The 16,813-nt window shown below is 55.7% G+C and overlaps 2 protein-coding genes across 9 annotated transcripts; one reads left to right on the forward strand and one right to left on the reverse strand.

The window, feature by feature from the left end:
• The first annotated feature begins 611 nt into the window (after nucleotides 1–611).
• On the forward strand, nucleotides 612–4,603 carry SLC2A6 (solute carrier family 2 member 6). Its single transcript, XM_050714533.1, has 10 exons — nucleotides 612–712; nucleotides 1,298–1,460; nucleotides 1,541–1,747; nucleotides 2,327–2,426; nucleotides 2,727–2,938; nucleotides 3,095–3,247; nucleotides 3,334–3,442; nucleotides 3,661–3,834; nucleotides 4,120–4,265; nucleotides 4,352–4,603. The coding sequence occupies exons 1-10, from the start codon at nucleotides 612–614 to the stop codon at nucleotides 4,505–4,507; spliced, it is 1,521 nt and encodes a 506-aa protein (XP_050570490.1). The 3' UTR covers nucleotides 4,508–4,603.
• A 511-nt stretch (nucleotides 4,604–5,114) lies between these two features.
• Nucleotides 5,115–16,386, reverse strand: CACFD1 (calcium channel flower domain containing 1). 8 transcript variants are annotated; one of them, XR_004780068.2, is made up of 6 exons: nucleotides 15,973–16,364; nucleotides 11,059–11,131; nucleotides 10,484–10,609; nucleotides 10,291–10,398; nucleotides 9,381–10,182; nucleotides 5,115–6,172 (listed from the first exon to the last, which is right to left on the reverse strand). XR_004780068.2 is itself a non-coding variant. In XM_035555173.2 (6 exons), exons 1-5 carry the CDS (start codon nucleotides 16,094–16,096, stop codon nucleotides 10,089–10,091), a joined length of 525 nt encoding a protein of 174 aa, XP_035411066.1. In that variant the 5' UTR covers nucleotides 16,097–16,364; the 3' UTR covers nucleotides 5,115–6,172; nucleotides 10,049–10,088. The 8 variants fall into 8 exon arrangements, 3 of the variants coding, with proteins under 3 accessions (XP_035411066.1, XP_035411065.1, XP_050570491.1); XR_004780067.2 differs by having other exon boundaries at nucleotides 5,115–7,357; nucleotides 8,258–10,182; XR_007709020.1 differs by having other exon boundaries at nucleotides 7,155–10,182.
• Between the last annotated feature and the right edge of the window lie 427 nt (nucleotides 16,387–16,813).

The following is a 16,813-nucleotide window of genomic DNA, read 5'->3' on the forward strand; positions in this document are numbered from 1 at the left end:
GCAAAGCCAGCCCCCAGCAGCTCCCAACGTGGCAGCAATGCCACCCTCCCCTCACCCATCCTCATCAGTGCTCATCGTTGCCCCCACCTGCTCCCTCGTGCCCCCTCTGTGCTCGCCCCTCTCTCATTTCCTTCCCTTCCTCTTCCTCCGCTCTGCTCTGCATTGAAAAACCTTCCCTGCGGTGGGCCACAACAATGTAATTTACCCCAGTGGAAAAAAAAAAAAACAGCCCTTTTTCAGCCTAGCTGCTTCTAGTTCCCCAAGGGGAGAGACGTGACCTTAGCGAAAGGACTTTTCTGCTGGGGTAGAAGGGTTTCGGTGAGGATCGGCCCCGTACGTGCCGCTGTGGTGGTGTTGGGGGGGGTCAGCAGGGCTGGCCGGGTGCACGGGGAGGGCTCGCAGAGCGCCCTCATCTCCCCGTGGCTCCCCATCTGCTGACTTTCCGGCCCCACCAGTTTCCTCTCCAGAAGCCGGCCACGCGCGAGCCCACAAGGCGCAGATTTCTCCGATTAAGCAACGCCAGACGGCCTCTCCCCTTTCATTTTCAGCTGCCTCTTCCTCCCAGGCCCCAGAACCTGCCTTGAGCATCCGGCACCGGCCGTGCCACCGCCATGGAGCCGAGCGCACGGGAGCCCCTGGTGAGGAAGCCGAGCTCCTCGTACCGAACCTTCCCCGAGGGCGTCAGCAAGAGGCTGGACAAGGAGTACCTGCGGTGAGAGGCGGGCTGGTGGCGGGGTGGCTGTGTGCCCCATTTTGGGGCTGGGGAGCAGGTGGGAGAGCTGCTGCCCACCGCTGCTGCTCCCTGGTTGTGTTGAGAGGGGGCCTCATCCTGCCTTGGGCTTACGGTGCTGTGTGTGCCTGCTGTGGGTGGGTGGGCTTTGGGGTGTCTGATACTCATGGGGTCCTGCTGTGGTACGGGGGGCCCTGGGAGAAGCCCCCGTTGCTCTGTTGTGAGCTTCTGCTTTTCTCACTTTGTTTCTTGGCTGACAACCGCCCAGCCACCTGGAAAGCGTCGGTGGCACCCGTGGAGCTGGGTCCTGCTCTCACCCGCCCCGGGAGCCGTACAGCCCTGGCACGATGGGCAGACCCAGCACGGCAGAAGCGGCTGCTCCTCGGCTCAGAAAAACCCCACCAGCTGGGGCCCTTCCCCAGGAAAACCCCTCCGTGGCTGGCTGGGAGCCTCGGCGAAGGGGAGGGCTGGGCTGCACGGGGGGAAAGCTGCAAAAAGGGTGAGCTAAACTTCCCATCGGGTGCCGTTGCAGTGTCCGACACGTCCTTCTTGCTCTGTCCCCTTCAGAAGCCTCCACAACAAGCGGCTCTACCTGGCCGTGTTCGCCGCCGTCCTCGGGAATTTCAGCTTCGGCTTCGCCCTGGTTTACACCTCGCCCGTGATCCCCGCCCTGGAGGCTCACCCCAACCCTGCGCTGAGGCTGGACAGGCACAAAGCGTCCTGGTTTGGGGTGAGGAGCGGGATCGTCCCTGCTGTGGGGTGCACGCAGGGACAACGGGGACCCACCAAAGCCCCTCTATGTCCCCGCAGTCGGTGTTCACGCTGGGGGCGGCGGCAGGGGGGCTCAGCGCCATGCTCCTCAACGACCGCCTGGGCCGCAAGCTGAGCATCATGTTCTCGGCTGTGCCCTCCGCTGTGGGATACGCGCTGCTGGCCGGAGCCCAGGGTGTCGAGATGCTGCTGCTGGGCCGCGTGCTGACGGGCTACGCCGGCGGCGTGACGTCCGCCTCCATCCCGGTAATGCGCCCCGGGAGGGAGTTTGTCAAGGGGGTGGCAGGATGGGAGGTGAGGGGGGTGCAGGAGCTGAGCCTCGGGTCTCCTGCTCCTTTGGAGGCATCAGCAGAGCTTCGGGGCTGCGGTTGGGCTATAGGGGATGGGAAGGATGCACCAGGTTAAGGGAAGGATGCGCACCAGGATGCGCCAGCCTGAGCTGCCCCCATGCTGCTGGGGTTTTTCTGCCCACAGAAAGTGGAAGGCAGGTCCTTGTTCCCTGCCCTGTTCCACCCCAGCGCTGTTTCCTCGATTTATCAAATGACACGCAGAGGAAGGCGAGGATTGAGCAACCCTCGGGCACATCTTTACAGTAACTGGAGTCTGAGTGTGCGCTTCTCCTGCACCAGGCAAGGGTGGGTGCGGGAGGGATGGGTGCCACAAGGCTCTCCTGCCCTGCTGCAGGACCAGCTTCTGCACGTTCCCCCTCCCGGAGGACAGATTTCCCAGCACTTTGGGTTTCCCTGGCTGTGAGGCATGGCAGGATGGGTTTTGTTGGTGCTGGCTGCGTGCTGCAGCTCCGCTGTGTGCGCTGTCCTGCTGCAGGTCTACATCTCGGAGATCTCCCACCCCGGTGTCCGAGGCATGCTGGGCGCTTGTCCTCAGATCATGGCAGTGCTGGGCTCCCTCATCCTCTATGCGCTGGGCAAGTATCTCGGTGTTTGGCGGGCAGGAAAGCCCCTGGGGACCCTAGGGAAGGCGGGTTTATTTTAAACAGCTTTCCTAGAGAGCTGATGGATCTGTTCCCCTCGCAGCCACCACCACGGGCGTGCAAGGGGCTTGGCCGAGGTTTTGTCAGGGCTGAAGAGCAGCACACCATGAACTGTTGTTCTGGTTTTTCCCTCTCTTGCTTTGTTAAATCTCTGCTGTTGGGGTGCCGGCACTGCAGCAAGGCCAGGATGCCTTTCCCTGTGCTTTCCCTTCCTAACCTGGCTGCCTCCCGCAGGGCTGCTCCTGGACTGGCGCTGGCTGGCCGTGGCAGGGGAGGTGCCGGTGCTGGCCATGATCCTCCTGCTCTGCTTCATGCCCAACTCGCCCCGGTTCCTGCTCTCCCAGGGGAAGGAGGACGAGGCCCTGCAGTCGCTGTGCTGGCTGCGGGGCAAGGACACGGACTATGCCCGGGAGTATGAGCAGATTAAGGACAGCGTAAGGAAGCAGGTGAGGAGAGCACGGGGCTCACCTCCAGCACATGGGAGATGTAAGATGAAAATCGTCAAGTCCAGCGTCCTCTGGGCATCTCCCAAGCTGCTTCCTGGGTGCTGTGGTTGTGCCCAAGGGACTAATATACTGTCTTTCTTGCTTTGTCCCCCCCAGAGCCAGTGGGTTTCCTGTGCTGAGATCAAGGACCCCTTCATCTACAAGCCCATCCTGATTGCCGTGGGGATGAGGTTCCTGCAGCAGCTCTCCGGGGTCACCTGTGTCCTCGTGTACCTGCAGTCGATATTCAAGAAAACGGCTGTCATCCTGGTGAGCTTGGGTTGCCCTGTTATCAGGGATGTCTGCCCTGTCCTGGGTCTCCCCTCTCAGCTTCCCCATGGCTCTTGCTGTTGCAGAAACCAGAGTACGACGCAGCTCTTGTCGGCCTGGTGCGTCTGTTCTCGGTGGCGATTGCTGCTGTGTCGATGGATAAAGCTGGCAGGAAGATTCTTCTCTTTGTGTCGGGTAAGTCTCTCTGCCATGATGCGCAGGGGAAATTTTTCTTTAACTGTTTCCAGGAGCTCTGCAAATGTGCAGGAGTGGGAATTTAACCGCACGGGGCTCAGGATGGGTCTCTGGTGGTGGCTCAGCTCCTGAGCAGAGGTGACCCTAGGGGCTTGGACAAAGCCACAGAAGGGATTGCTCACCCCTCAGTCCCATGGTGCTGTTGCATCTCTCCACAGCCGGTGTCATGTTAGCCTCCAACCTGACCATGGGGCTCTACATCCACTTCATTCCCTCTTCTCAGAATGGCACCATTGCCAACAGGACCCTGGCGAGCTCTGCCAGCCCTCCTGCTGAGTCCATCAACTACATCACCCTCATCCCCCTCCTGGCTACCATGTTCTTCATAATGGGTAGGTGCAGGGGGCGAGAGCCCAGGACCACAGCACGGAGCAGGGAACCGGCCTGGGGGATATTTCTCCTCCAGGGCAGGGTGATATGGGGCGAGGGGTTTGGGATTGGGAGGCTGAGAAAAATGGCATTTGAAGTCGCTTTTCAGGACTGAGAGTGTACATGGGGAGAAAATAATGACTGACTGACACAGGGGAGCAGGGCAGGATTGTGCCAGGCTCTCCTGTGCTCCCCTAAGGGGCTCTGAAACCTCAGCAGCCTCACCTTACCCACTCCTATCCCTGCAGGCTATGCCATGGGCTGGGGCCCCATCACCTGGCTGCTGATGTCGGAGATCCTCCCTCTGAAAGCCCGGGGGGTGGCCTCAGGCCTCTGCGTCGTCGTGAGCTGGCTGACAGCCTTCACCCTCACCCAGTTCTTCCTCCGGGTTGTGGTGGGTACTGTCCCAGGGGGTGTCCAAGAGCTCATCCTCAGAGCCCCCGGTGCTGGCTCACATCTGTTTTCTGCCCCGCTTCCCAGGAAGCCTTCGGCCTCGAGGTGCCGTTCCTGTTCTTCGCTGTCATCTGCGCTGGAAACGTCTTATTTACAGGCTGCTGCGTCCCAGAAACCAAAGGCAGGTCCCTGGAACAGATCGAGGCCTTCTTCAGGACCGGGCGGAGGTCGTTCATGAGGTAGGAGCTGCTGGCTGCACCGGGCCGCCAGCCCACACGCTCAAGGGCTAGAGAGAAAATGGCTGTGGTGCTGGAGGTGGAAGCTGGAGGTCTCCGAAGATGGTGCTTCCCCCCCAGGGGAGAGGAACAGGCGACAATGACTGTATTGCTTTGGACATGGATATTGCCAACCCAAACTCCACCTTCTCTCCCAAGTCACTCAGCACTACCCGGTGCTCTCGGGGCAGCATGTCAGCCCGAGGCATGGGACCATGTAACCGGTGCCAGGCTGGGACTAAAAGCATCCTGGAAACTAAAATGTGTGGCTGTGGACAAGAGACCTCGCACGTCCTTAGCGCAGCAGCCACCCAAGCAGCCCCAGAGCCCCCAGGCTTTGGCTGGAGCAGAGTTAACAGCTGTAGCTGTGCTGGCACCCATTCAGCATGTAGTTGCAAGAATAAAGCAGTTTTGCCTCCAAGTGCAAGATGTTGCCTTGGTTTGCAGAGAAGAAAGCTGAGGGGGGTGGGAGGGGAGAGGCAGGCAGGGGCTGTGACTTGAGGGTCGCAGCACCCTGCAGCTTCCCATGTGAGTCTCCTGTACTTTAAGACTTCAAAAAAAGGCGGAGCCAGATATTTTTGTATAAAAAAGCTGCCACATTTTATTGCTCTAAAAACACACATTACACTAGGAGCCTAATGAACAAGACCAACTACAGTTCACAAAGAAAATTCAAGACACAACACACAGCATGGGAACAGACAGACATTCAGCTGTAGTGCAAGTGATTCCCTGGAGGAAAGACACAGTAGGTACAGACTACGTCGTAGTGGGGCAGGTCCTTCCCACCCCAGGGTTTTACACACCCAGGAAGGTGGATGTGCCCCATCACAGCTGTGTGTAGAGCTTCCACCTCCATCACTGAGATTTCAGCTGCATAGTTAGTAGCAAATTGCTCTCACCCCTTTCCTGATGTCCTGCAAGATTAAGGTCTTTATTTTTATTTTTATTTTTTTAAGAACCTAACCCTGGGTAAAGCACAGCTGCAGGAGGAGGTGGTTATGGCTGCAAGGAATGACTGGCCTTGCTGAGTATTGCATCCAACCTAACTCTTCCCAAAGGGGCAGAACAGCACAGGCTGAACTTGGAGATGATTTGCCTGAGCATTTGCCAGCCTGCTGAAATGCACTTGGCAACCTGAGGGCCTGTGGCTATGCTTGTGTCCTCCCATTCCTGATACACTTCAGCCTGCTGTGACAAGGAACCGGGGGGCAACACAGCATATTTGACCTGAATCTCAGGAAACACTAACTGCTATTTAGATCCCCTGCAGTAGAAGGTGCACCTCACCTCGGAGATGTGCTTTATCAGAGGATTAATTTAAAGCAGCCTAGGACAGAGGAAGAGAGATGGGCCAAAATCAAAACCACAGAGAAATTTCAGTATTAGACCAAACCTCTGCAGCCGAGACCTGCTTCCAGAAAGATGTCCAGCCCTGGCTGGAATATGACTGTTTCTAAGCATGGCCAGATTACAAGAGCTCTCAAGAGCCTCTGCTTTCCACTGACCTTCAGAAGATCAGGATCTCTGGCAGCCCTGTCCTAGAGCATTCTCTTTCTCACATGGCTATGTACCAGGTCTTGATATCTTCACTTCAGTGAAACCCTTCCCTGCAGACAGTCGATGTTTTTTCCTGAGAAAACAAAATGACAAAGATGAATAGAGCTTCCCAGGGCTTGGCCTAAGGAGCAAATGCCCGAACCACATTGGAGAATTATTTTCTGAGTGATCTCCTTTATTCCACAGAGAAAGCGTGAGGGTTTTTGCTACAACATTTAGAGTCTGAGAAATCACAGTGGCTCTTTCCAGAGGTAGAATGGTCTTTTTATTCACTGCACACACAGAAAATCAATTGGTGTTACAAAACCAGCTCCTGCTTAGAGCAGCAAGGTCTGGGTACGCAGCAGAAAGAGAGCTTCTGCCCTTCTCTGCGTGCCCAGGGGAGAACCCCAGGGGAACAGGGAGCTTATACGCACAAGTGCAGTAATTTCTGAGATTGAGTGGAACACGGAGGAGATGCATGTTGTATAAATGCACTTGGGTAAGAGAAGTGCACAGCTCAGACAGTGAATGGTGTAACCGTCCACTCCCAAGTGCACACTTACTGCTGGTTCCCAGCCATCTTTCCATACTCGCTGTAGTCAATGCACCACCTGCAACTGAGGTCTCACATAACAAAATTTCTGCCCCCTTCTCTCCCAAGAGGCCTCCAGAACCTCCTCCACGGAGACTCCTTAGATTAGCCCTCCAGCCTGCACACCGCCAGCTGGGACTGGGCTGACCCTGTAAAATCGCTAGAGCAGGACTTCAACTTCATTATTCTTGCACAGCTCCTAGCACCCTTCCTCTAAACACAACTAATAACCACCATGCACTGTGAATGGGCACCTTAACTACTGTGATACTACTACTCTAAAGGTCTTTTCTATCTCCACAAAAATAACCTCCCACTGAGGTGAGACCAGCCACTAACTCAGCACCACTCCTGAAAGCCATGGGTGTTGCAGGCCCCCCACACAGACTTCACCAGACCAGCAACAGCCGCATCTGGCTTGGGTCCTGCTGCATCACAGCCAGCCAATGCTCCCCAGAGCACCCGCTCCAGATGTGCTCACCCCAATATTGCAGCATCTGTAGAGTCAGCGCTCTCGGAGCACGGATCCCAGACACCTCCTGTTCAGGCAGGCATGGAGACGCTAAGCAGAACCAGAGGCGTTAGCGTTGTGGCCACAGGAGAGCTCAGCTCTTGCAGAAGAGACCCTGAGGCTCATTTTCAACGAAAGCATACCCACAGCTCGGAGCTGGGCTTTGCATCCTGCTAATGGTGGCAGAGCAACACAAGTTATTAGCTTGCCTGGTCAAAGTTGGCCGCTGTGATACGCAGCGTGATGGCACTGCTGGCACCCCAGGGACTTCTGCCGCTGGAGTGAACAGAGCAGAGGTGAGCCAGCAGGCAGATGAAGCCAGCAAGGGCCCTGCCATTCTCCTGGTTCATCCCTGTGGGTGTAGATCAGACTACAAGGGTTACCCTATTGCCTCTGCTTCGCCTTCCACCTGCGGAACTACTCGCAGAGCAAAGCAGTCACTACCAAAGACATGTGCGTCGCTACGTGCCTCAGTCCTCTGCTAAACACTACTTAACTCCCCAACCCCTTGAAATCAACTCAGATGTCCTGCTCGCCAGGCAGGACTCTGCAACACAGCCACCCGAGGAAGGTGCTGGGGACAGGAGGAGCAGAGAGGCCATGATCACTGAGGCTTCACTCGGAGGTGTCCTGGGGTGCATCCCCCTGCGCCACCCCACTGCTGCGGGCTGGGGTCCCTGCGCACGCACGCACAAGGAAAGCCAATGCCCCACATATTGCACGCAGCCACAGGACCAGCCCAGAGCTGGGGGCTCCAAAACGGCAGAGGCTTTATTGAAACAAGCTGCATCTGGGCTGGCGGTGCCTATTCTGCGCCCCAGACAAGCTGGTGTCAGAGCAATTACAGCTCAGAGGCCCGGGGGAAAAGGGGCTTAGCACGAAGCGGCTGCCCAGCATCCAGCTGCGAGGGCCTGCGTATGCAAATAAAGCCAGGCCACATTCCTGCCTGCTGCAAATCTTCACACCTCCCTGAACGCCACGGAAGAAACAAGAAATGCCATTAGCTGGCAGCTTAGCCCCCCGGCCCCCAGGGGCTGTGCTGCTCCTGCTGCAGTGCCCACGTGCACCAGTACCTTGCCATCCTCTCCTACAGCTTCTGATGATGAACAGCACCCAGTCACCAGCAGCACGACCCCTCTGGCACCCTGGTAATTTGAACGGGACCATGAAGGGTCAGGATGCAGCAGGAGCCCAGCTCCCAGCACAGGACGGTGACAAGAGGCTGCCACTGCTCGCCAGAGCTGCCCCCTGCCTTCACCGAGCACAAACCCTCCAGCCCAGCAGGGAAAAGCAACTCCGGCCACATCGGCACCCATAAGACAAAGGGATCGAAGGGCAGCACACTTTACAAAAGTCTGAGAAACACTCTGAAGGCTGAAATGGGATTTTACAGTACCCCAGTTACAGCAGCCAGGGTTCTCCCTGGGTCCAGAGAGAGACCCCCGAAATGAGACGATGACTTCCTTCGAATGACAAGGAACGGAGCGCTCCTTTCTCCTACATTCAGAGAAAGCAAGGCCCATCAAAACACATAAATACGTAGAAATAAGTTATTCTCCCTTTTCCTAAGTAAAACAAAAAACAAATAAATTAACCCCCCCAGAAGAAACTGTGACGAGAAGCATGGGACCTGGACCTAGTGAGCAGTTCTGTTCTGCCTGACACAAAGCAAACAGAGAACATGGCAGGAGCACCGCTGACAGAGCTTGGAATAAAGCAGCAAAACGCCCAGGACAATAACCTGCTATCCCCACCAAACTGGTACAGATTTCTCTGTTTGCAAAGGAAGGATATGCCACCTCCCCATACAAAACCAGCCCAGGACTGATGTAAAAAAGCATGAGCCCGATGAGAACGACTGTACCAGACAGAAGCAAAAAGCAGGTCCCAGACGCAGAAGAACAGGCTGCAGGAGCAGACACAGGAAGGGAGAGAGAACAGAGCGCAGTCCCGGGCTCACGAGAGAAAGATGCTCACGCACATCAACAGCCATTACGCCAGCAAAAAAAAACAGTTGGCTCAAGCAATACTATCCTTTTTCAGCTGAGGTAAAGCAAACCTCCCTTCCCTTCCTCCCCAGTAAAAAGGTGAAGCTTAAGACAAGTACCCTTGTTCAGACTAAGCAATTAATGCATATAATTCAAGTAAATTGTAGAAACTGCCTGAAGCTGTATCCAGAGGAAGGGGAGACTGTACTTTACAGTTCCCAGGATCTGCCCCAGCATCTCTTGCAGCTTCTCTGCAGAGTGGCCGTTGTCTTCACATGGGTTTTTTGCTGCAAGTCCTTTACTGCGCAGTGATGTCTGATGCCCAGCCTAACTGGACCCGTACTAAAACCTGCTCAATGGAAGAAAACCAAGTGTGAGCATCACCAGGTTTTGCTAAATGCTGGATTAGTGTTTTGTGCCTGGGAAGTGCCACACCAGAGTGCATTACTTTAAAGCGTGTAACATGACCAGTGGAGTCAGGCAGCTCCACGAGCAGTTCCCAGTGAGCATGTTGCCCACACTCAGTCCCCAGCAAAACAGGGCAGGCTCATTATCCAGGCATCAAAACAGAGAAAGGCTACATGTTTAGGCTTGTACAGCAGCACTCAAAGGGCCAGCACCTCTGCAGGGAAAAAAAAAAAAAGGGAAAAAAAAAAAGAAGGGGACCGTGAGATACTTGGTTCAGTGTTAAACCTCTGAGAGGGCGAGGAGAGAGCGGCCAACACGCTGAGGTCTGGCTGCTGGTGTGGGAGGAGGGCACAGCCCGCCCCAGCCCCTGAGATTTCCAGTTGCTGCAGTGTCCGGGGAAATAGCGGAGTAACAGAGAAGGGAGCAGGCAGAGGGAAGGGCAGAGTGGATTTCTGTATCTTCACCAACACCTCAGTGTCCAAGTGAGGTTCCCCTGAGCTCAGGCACTTCAGAGGGCCTGTCCCTCCAGGGACCCCGTGAGCTTCTCTTCATCCATTTGCTTCTGCTGCTGGTGGATGCGGGCATAGGAAATGGCATCTCCTCTGCAGAGAGAAGGGACAGTGCGGAAATGTGAGCTGGGAACGGACGGGGTGCAGGCTGGAGGTCCACCTTCCCCTTCCCTCCCCTCCACCAGCAGGCAGATCTCTTACTTCTTGCCGAGCGCCGACAGGCCGTAAAGCACCCCGGTTGCAAATGCGATGGCATTTCCAAAGAGCGTGGTCAGCGTCAGGCTGAGCATGACGGGGAACACTGCCATCCTGAAAGAGAGAGAGGCAGCCCCGCGCTGGTTTCGGGACCGCAGCACCCAAAATGCCCAGTGCGCGGCCCCGGGAGCATCCTCACCCGCAGTAGAAAGCAGCTTTCTGCCAGGGCCGCAGCTTGTCCGCCCTCGCAGACACGGCGTTGGCGAACTCGATGAACTGGCAGCAGAAGGGGGCTTCGCACAGGAACAGGACGAAGGCGTTGAGCCTCCAGGTAGAGCACACGAGAGTTAACACTGCCCCAGAGCGAGGGTCAGCCGTGCCCCCGGCCGCACCAAAGCGGAAGCACACAGCGGGGCTGGACCCTGCTTCCCTCTCCCCCCTTCTTGATAATTCCCAACCCCAGGCCCCAGATTTATTTTGGGTAAGGTTACTGCAGTATTTACCTAAAAAGGGGTGGGGAAGGGGGTAAGGAGAGAAGAGGAATATAAATGGGGATATAAATAGGATAAAGCCCGTGTCTCCACCGGTCTGACTGAGCAAGACCTGGCAATTCACGCCCGCCCGCAGGACCAGGCGGACATTTCACCTCAGCTCTGCCCCTCGCTCCGTGGTGCCTAAGGGACAGAATCACGGGGTACCCTGAGCTGGAAGGGACCCCCAAGGACCACATCTCCATCCCAGGAGAAAAAAAAAAAGAACAGAAACTCCACTCACATCATCCACACGCCAGCTGCTATGTTCAGGGGGTTGATGGTGACGCAGTTCCACAGACCAGCAAAGGCACAGGCTGGAAGGCAAGAAGAGGCTTTCGGTGACCACAAAGACCCACGGGACAGCAGGGCCAGAGGCTGGCCAGCAGGGCTGGCTTCTCCCAGCTCCAGCCTGCCCTGCAGCCACACCAGCAGGGTTGTGCCCTCCTGTGCTTTGGGCTCATCTGTCCGGACAGACAGCGCTGGAGCTGCCCAGAAGGGTCCTTGCCTTGGCTGGCACCTCCAGGCACTGCAGAGCAGCGTGCGCAGACCAGCACAGAAGGGCTGATGGCCCGAGGAGAGCAGGATGCAGGTGGAGGGTTTGTTCCCATCCTACCTGGCCCACCATCCAGGTATCCTTCTGCTCTGAACGCTTGGTGCCTCAGTGTGACGCTTGCTCACAACAGTGTTTGCTTTTATGTGCAGTCACATACGTGGCACCCTGGGTTTTATTTGCAAAGGAACCACTGGTTTGTCCCAGGACTGAACAAAGACGACCCTGCAGGCACCCATCTCAGAGCAGCACGGGGAAAAGTTCAGCAAAAAAATTACTTGCAGCCCTTTCAGGCTGAAAACAAAGGAGAGGTGAACCCGGTCTTGGTCACACACTGTTAGTTCTGTGCAACTTTTAGAGATGGGCAGAAAAGAGCCAGTTTTGGGTCTCTGCTAATACAAATGGAAGTGGATGCTGGCTAAAGCAAGGTCCAGAATAGCTCCTGCTCTCCTGAATTCGTAATGCCAGGAGAGGAAGCAGCCAGCAGCCAGGCTGCAGGCACCCACCTCCTGCCTCATTAAACTTGCAAAGAGCTCCCTGCACTCGATACGGCCCCTTTCCCCCGCTGACACCGAGAGGCTGCTGCTGCTCACCTGGGAACCCGAGCCCACGGGAGGGAGGGCGGCGAGGCAGGGGCTGCATCCCCAGTAAAAAACAACACAGTGCAAAACCGCATCTGGAGTTATACAGCCCTTAAAGGCTGGCCTGGGATGTGCAGCTGAATAATGAAGAGAGCGGTGTGAATCTGAGAATCAGCCTGGATCCAGGTATTTCGGAAGTCTGCTCATGTTTTGCTAAGGGAATCCCTGAGCAGGGCTGCTGTGAGCAGTCCCGACCTTCAAAAGCTTGGCACGAGTTTGCAAGGTTTCCTTCAGGCATCCACTGCTGAATCCTCAAGGTTTCCTCATGAATATTTACCCTTATTTACCAGACTGGGAAACAGAGCTGCAGGCCTATGATAGGACCAGGCTAAGGTCACCCCACAAGCAAGTGGCCCCCCGATTTTAGAAAACAACCAAACAGGTTTATTTTTAGAGGCTTCCTAGGACTGTCCCCTAGAACCAAAAATCTCCTGGAGATTCCTGCTAGAACAAGATCCCAACAGAGCAGAAATGCCACAGGACATGCTACCAGCCACGCTCCAAGGGCACTTCTCATCCTCCCATCGCAAAGGGATCAGTGTCAGTGTCCCTGCACTGCAGGGGGAAACTGAGGCACCAGGGCGGGATGATGCACACATGCAAACAGACGGAGAGCTGGCAAAGCACCAGCGAGCAGGATTGTAAGGAGCAGCAGGCAGGGACGTTTCTAAGTCTGTGACCAAAAAACCCTTGGATGCATGTGGAAGAGGAGCTCAGGGAACTTGTGACACAAGTCCGCACCATGGACTTCTAACACTTTTTCTTCACAGAAAAGCACACTTCTGAAAATAACCTTAATGACTTTCAAGCATTTTATTATTAGCAGAACAGCAAAACCCAGCAGCACCTTGACTACCACTGAAAGGGCAAGGGCAGAGCCCTGCCCTGGTTAACAGCACAGTGGAGCAGAGCAGTGCAAGAGGTTCAGAGAGCTACAAAATCAGCCTCAACCACAGAGCAAACCTAGGGAGGCAGAATGTTATTTTCCAAGCAGGACTTTGGCCCTACTATTTTTTCATTTTTTTTTACTCTAGTCAATCAGGGTTTCGCTTTGTCAGGGCTTTGGTTCGGTTTTTCAAGTTTTGTTTTCATCCCAAAACAACCCTTGAGCACTAAACGTCCTCGCAGGAGCCTCAGTGAAGCGATCGCCCTGGTTGCCAATGGACTAATGACCCAGCAGGCCTGAGCTGAGCGAGTCCCTACGTCAGCACGAGCACCAACCAGCAGGAAAGGAGTCAAAGGTTTATAATCACAGGAGCACTGCACTCAGTGGTGGTTGCCAACAGCCACAGAGATAACGATTTGGTGACCTTCAGTCTCCTTTCCAGTGTAATGCATCCTGCGGCAGCCTGGCACATCCTGGTCCCGCTGGGGCAGGATCGGCTCCTGCCTCTGTAGCCAAAAGGGACACGGAGCCAACCCAGAGGCTTCTTTTTGCACAACAGAGCCTCACAAGAGGCTTCAAATTCAGATAATGCTCGATGGCATGTAAGCTATGGAAGACAGTCCTGCCATTTGTTTAACTGCTGTCCCATCCTGAGGCCCTGGGGAAGCACAAATAACTGGGAGCTAAAACAAGGAAGTAAAAAAAAACAAAAAAAAAACACCCCCCACAAAGCCTCTATTCATTCCAAGCAGCTGGTCACTGTCCTCAATGCAACCCTATTTTTGCTCCTAGAGCATTTTACAAAAGCCACAGACTCCCATCGTCCTTTTACAAATGGGAACACAAGGGGGAGAGGGGACTCGGCCGAGGTCACCAAGCCAGGCTGTGCAGGAGCCAGAAACAGATCCCGAGCCGTGTTTGTCTCACTTGTGCTCCACCTCCCAGCCCTTTCTGACTTGATCTTGCTGGTTACAGGTGTTGGCACGTGGTAGGTGTCACCTCCCAGCCTCACCTCCACTGACAAAGTTTCTCATCCATCCTACAGGAAATTCTTCCTCCTGCACAAAATAACCCAGCCCTGTAGCAGCCACAACCCAGATGTCCAAAATCCTTATAAATGAGTTCTGTTCCTTCGTAGCAAGCTCTGAAATTAGAGGCACGCTCCAGCCTTGCCCAGTTATCAGTCAGCTCTTGTCCTAACAGGCCACCTTCAACAAGGCGATGCTGAACAAGGAGCGTTTTGAGGAGGCCTGTCACCAGCACAGAGGATTGCCTCTTTCCATGGCCTCCCGGGTCCCTGCTCCTACTAGGAGCCTGTGACCCCGGCTGCCTTGTTTTCTGCCCCACAGACCCCACAAAGTGAGACTGCCCAGGCCACAGAGCAAGCTGTCTGACTACCCGAGCCATTGGCAATCCTCCTTCCTGTTTCTTCTCCCACATTCACCCAAACACGTAAAGCTCTCAGCTTTCCTTTAAAAACAAGTCATGAGTTCTCCAAGCTGTGAAGAAAAGACTGAGAAAAGAATCCAAGTACAACTCGGCTGCTTTGAAAGCTAAAGACAGAGGGGAAAAATCTGCTTTCAAAGACTCGCGCTGCTTCCAAGCCCCTCGCGAGCTGCTCTGGCACGCGAGGTGGGCAGCGCAGCCACCTCCAGCTCTTCGCCCTCCATCCACATCCCACGAGCCGTGCGTGGGCCAAAGCCACGTGAAGGGTGCCAAGGCCACAGCCCTTGGGACCGACATCACCCCACAGCCCCCTCATGGGAGCTGCCCTGGGGACACGGCCCTGCCAGCCTCCAGGCCTCCCGCCTCTACCAGAGGCCTCTGGTACGTGTTGCCCCATAAGAGCAGCCCTGTGGAAACTTTTCACACCTCTGGAATTTCGGCACCTAAGATGCAAAAGCGAGAGCAGCGTTACGTTTTGCCAGCATAGCCAAAAAGAGTTTTAAAGGGGCTGCCCAGTGATTCCACAGCGCACGAGGTGGGCTGCAGAAACGCCGTGGCCTTGGACAGTCAAGTCCTGAGGCAGGAACAGGCATGGAAAGGGGGCAGGAAGAGAGAGGGATCAGACGAAACACTACAGCAGAGGGAATAAATCAGGGCTGACTGTACTGGCTGAGAAACACTCTTGTTTTACTAGAAGTCGTGGACCTGAAGCAGAAGGAATTCTCCATCCTGTGCTCTGCAGGAGATCAGACTAAGCGGTCATAACAGTCCCTCCTGCTTTTAAGAGCTATTAATCTCCCCACAGAATGTAGCAAAACAGCACTACGGGACAAGCTGATTTCTGGCAAAGGTGCAAAGACTCTTTCCCTGGGAAAATTTTTTTCGGCAGCAGGTAATTCACAGCGCAGCCAACTCACTTCGCTGTACGCTGTCTCCCATCTTCTGCGCGTCCAAGACTAAACCCTTTAAAAAACACACAACACTAACCAAGGTCGTTATTCGCCTTAAAAAAACACAGCCAGGCCCTCTGTGATAAACGGCAGGAGTAAGAGGAAACATGCTCTGATATTCAGAACAGAAGAGTTGCAGGAACACAAACACCTGACGGTCAGATAGGATGGAAGAATCAAACCCCAGGGCCCCTGTTCACACCCTGCACCTGACCCCGCTGAGCGTCCCGAGCCTGGTGCTCGCAATAAAACCATTGTCTAGTTTATCTGCCCACGGCCCTCCTGCAGGACCGGGGGCTTGGCTGCTGCTCCCACCACTCCCAGAGATGGGAGATGAGCTTCATCCAAGAAGAAACTCGAGGATTTGCAGATCCCCCCCGAGACATCCCTTCTCCCAGGTGCCAAAGTTCAGCGAGTTCAGCAACCACGCAGCACACCTCTCACGTGCAAGCTAAAATCACCCCGCTTCGGGCTCGTCGTGGCTCTTCCTCCTGCCCAAAACGCAGCCAACTACACATGTAGAAGAGACACAAACCTGCAACCCCAAACTATTGTTCCGCGGCCCGCCTCCCCGTACACAAACACGACCCAGGGACGGGCAGGCACGACCCCTGCCACACGCTTTTGCATGCACGATCAGAGCCGATGGGGAACCCTTGGCTGCGAGGGAGGGGATACTTACAAACGCCCCCGATGACCCCGGCAATCCTGCAGAGCCACCTGTACCACCATGTCATGCCATCATCGGCGGAAGGAGCCGCTGGCTCAGGGGCTGCTGCTTGGAACTGGTCATCCTGAGAACTCATGGCCCCCCTGCTCCTGGGGGGTCAGGGGGCAGCTTCCCGCTCCCCACGTGAGCCCCAGCAGTGCGGGATGCCCCTCCAGGTGACACTCCCCCCCCCTCTCCAGCAAGGCCAGGAGACAGCCCCTAAACCCAGCCCTGCTGCTGGTGGGCCTCTCCCCGCACCCCCATGCACGGCCGGGCCCCCCAGGGCTGACAATGGAGGGGCTCTGCCTGCAGCAGCGATGCCAGCGGCCGGGGGGGAGCAGCCTCCACGTCTCCCTGCCTATTGCATTGTGGGTCCCCTCCTCCAGCAGGGAGGGCTTTGATGTCACGCTCATTAAAAAGCCAGTGGGCAGAGCCGTGTGTGCATATTCATAGGCGGCAGCAGGCTGGGAGGCATGCAGACCATGGCGGGCCCTAGGGTGCACAGGGCGGTTGGCTCCGCTCGGGGCGAGGGCACGCGTCTGCCCCGAAAGGCACCCGTCATCTCACAGGGACTGGGACTGAGCCCCAGCTTCTCCTCCCAGCTGAGCTCTGGACGCACAAACCTCAACGTTCGGAAGTTTTGGCCAGGCTGATAACACAGCTTCTTGCCTCAAATCGCAGGGGGAGGCGTTGTGGGTGCCTCAGTTCTTAAAGCCATCTGTGTCCATAGCCCCCGTGCCTCAGTTGTACCAACAACGCAAGCACACAGCGGGCTGCACTCTGCTCTTACCCCTGTCTTCACTCCCTTTACCTC

Source organism: Cygnus atratus, chromosome 19 (assembly GCF_013377495.2).
Source record: "Cygnus atratus isolate AKBS03 ecotype Queensland, Australia chromosome 19, CAtr_DNAZoo_HiC_assembly, whole genome shotgun sequence".
Taxonomy (NCBI): domain Eukaryota; kingdom Metazoa; phylum Chordata; class Aves; order Anseriformes; family Anatidae; genus Cygnus; species Cygnus atratus.

Excerpts from the sequence above, each read along its gene's own strand:
- SLC2A6 (XM_050714533.1), top strand. The coding sequence starts at position 612 with ATGGAGCCGAGCGCACGGGAGCCCCTGGTGAGGAAGCCGAGCTCCTCG. Across the intron at positions 713-1,297 it reads CTGGACAAGGAGTACCTGCG|AAGCCTCCACAACAAGCGGC; the intron begins GTGAGAGGCGGG and ends TGTCCCCTTCAG. Across the intron at positions 2,939-3,094 it reads AGGACAGCGTAAGGAAGCAG|AGCCAGTGGGTTTCCTGTGC; the intron begins GTGAGGAGAGCA and ends TGTCCCCCCCAG.
- CACFD1 (XM_050714534.1), bottom strand. The coding sequence starts at position 16,096 with ATGAGTTCTCAGGATGACCAGTTCCAAGCAGCAGCCCCTGAGCCAGCG. Across the intron at positions 10,610-11,058 it reads GCAGCTGGCGTGTGGATGAT|GCTCAACGCCTTCGTCCTGT; the intron begins GTGAGTGGAGTT and ends CTCTACCTGGAG. Across the intron at positions 10,399-10,483 it reads AAAGCTGCTTTCTACTGCGG|GATGGCAGTGTTCCCCGTCA; the intron begins GTGAGGATGCTC and ends TCTCTCTTTCAG.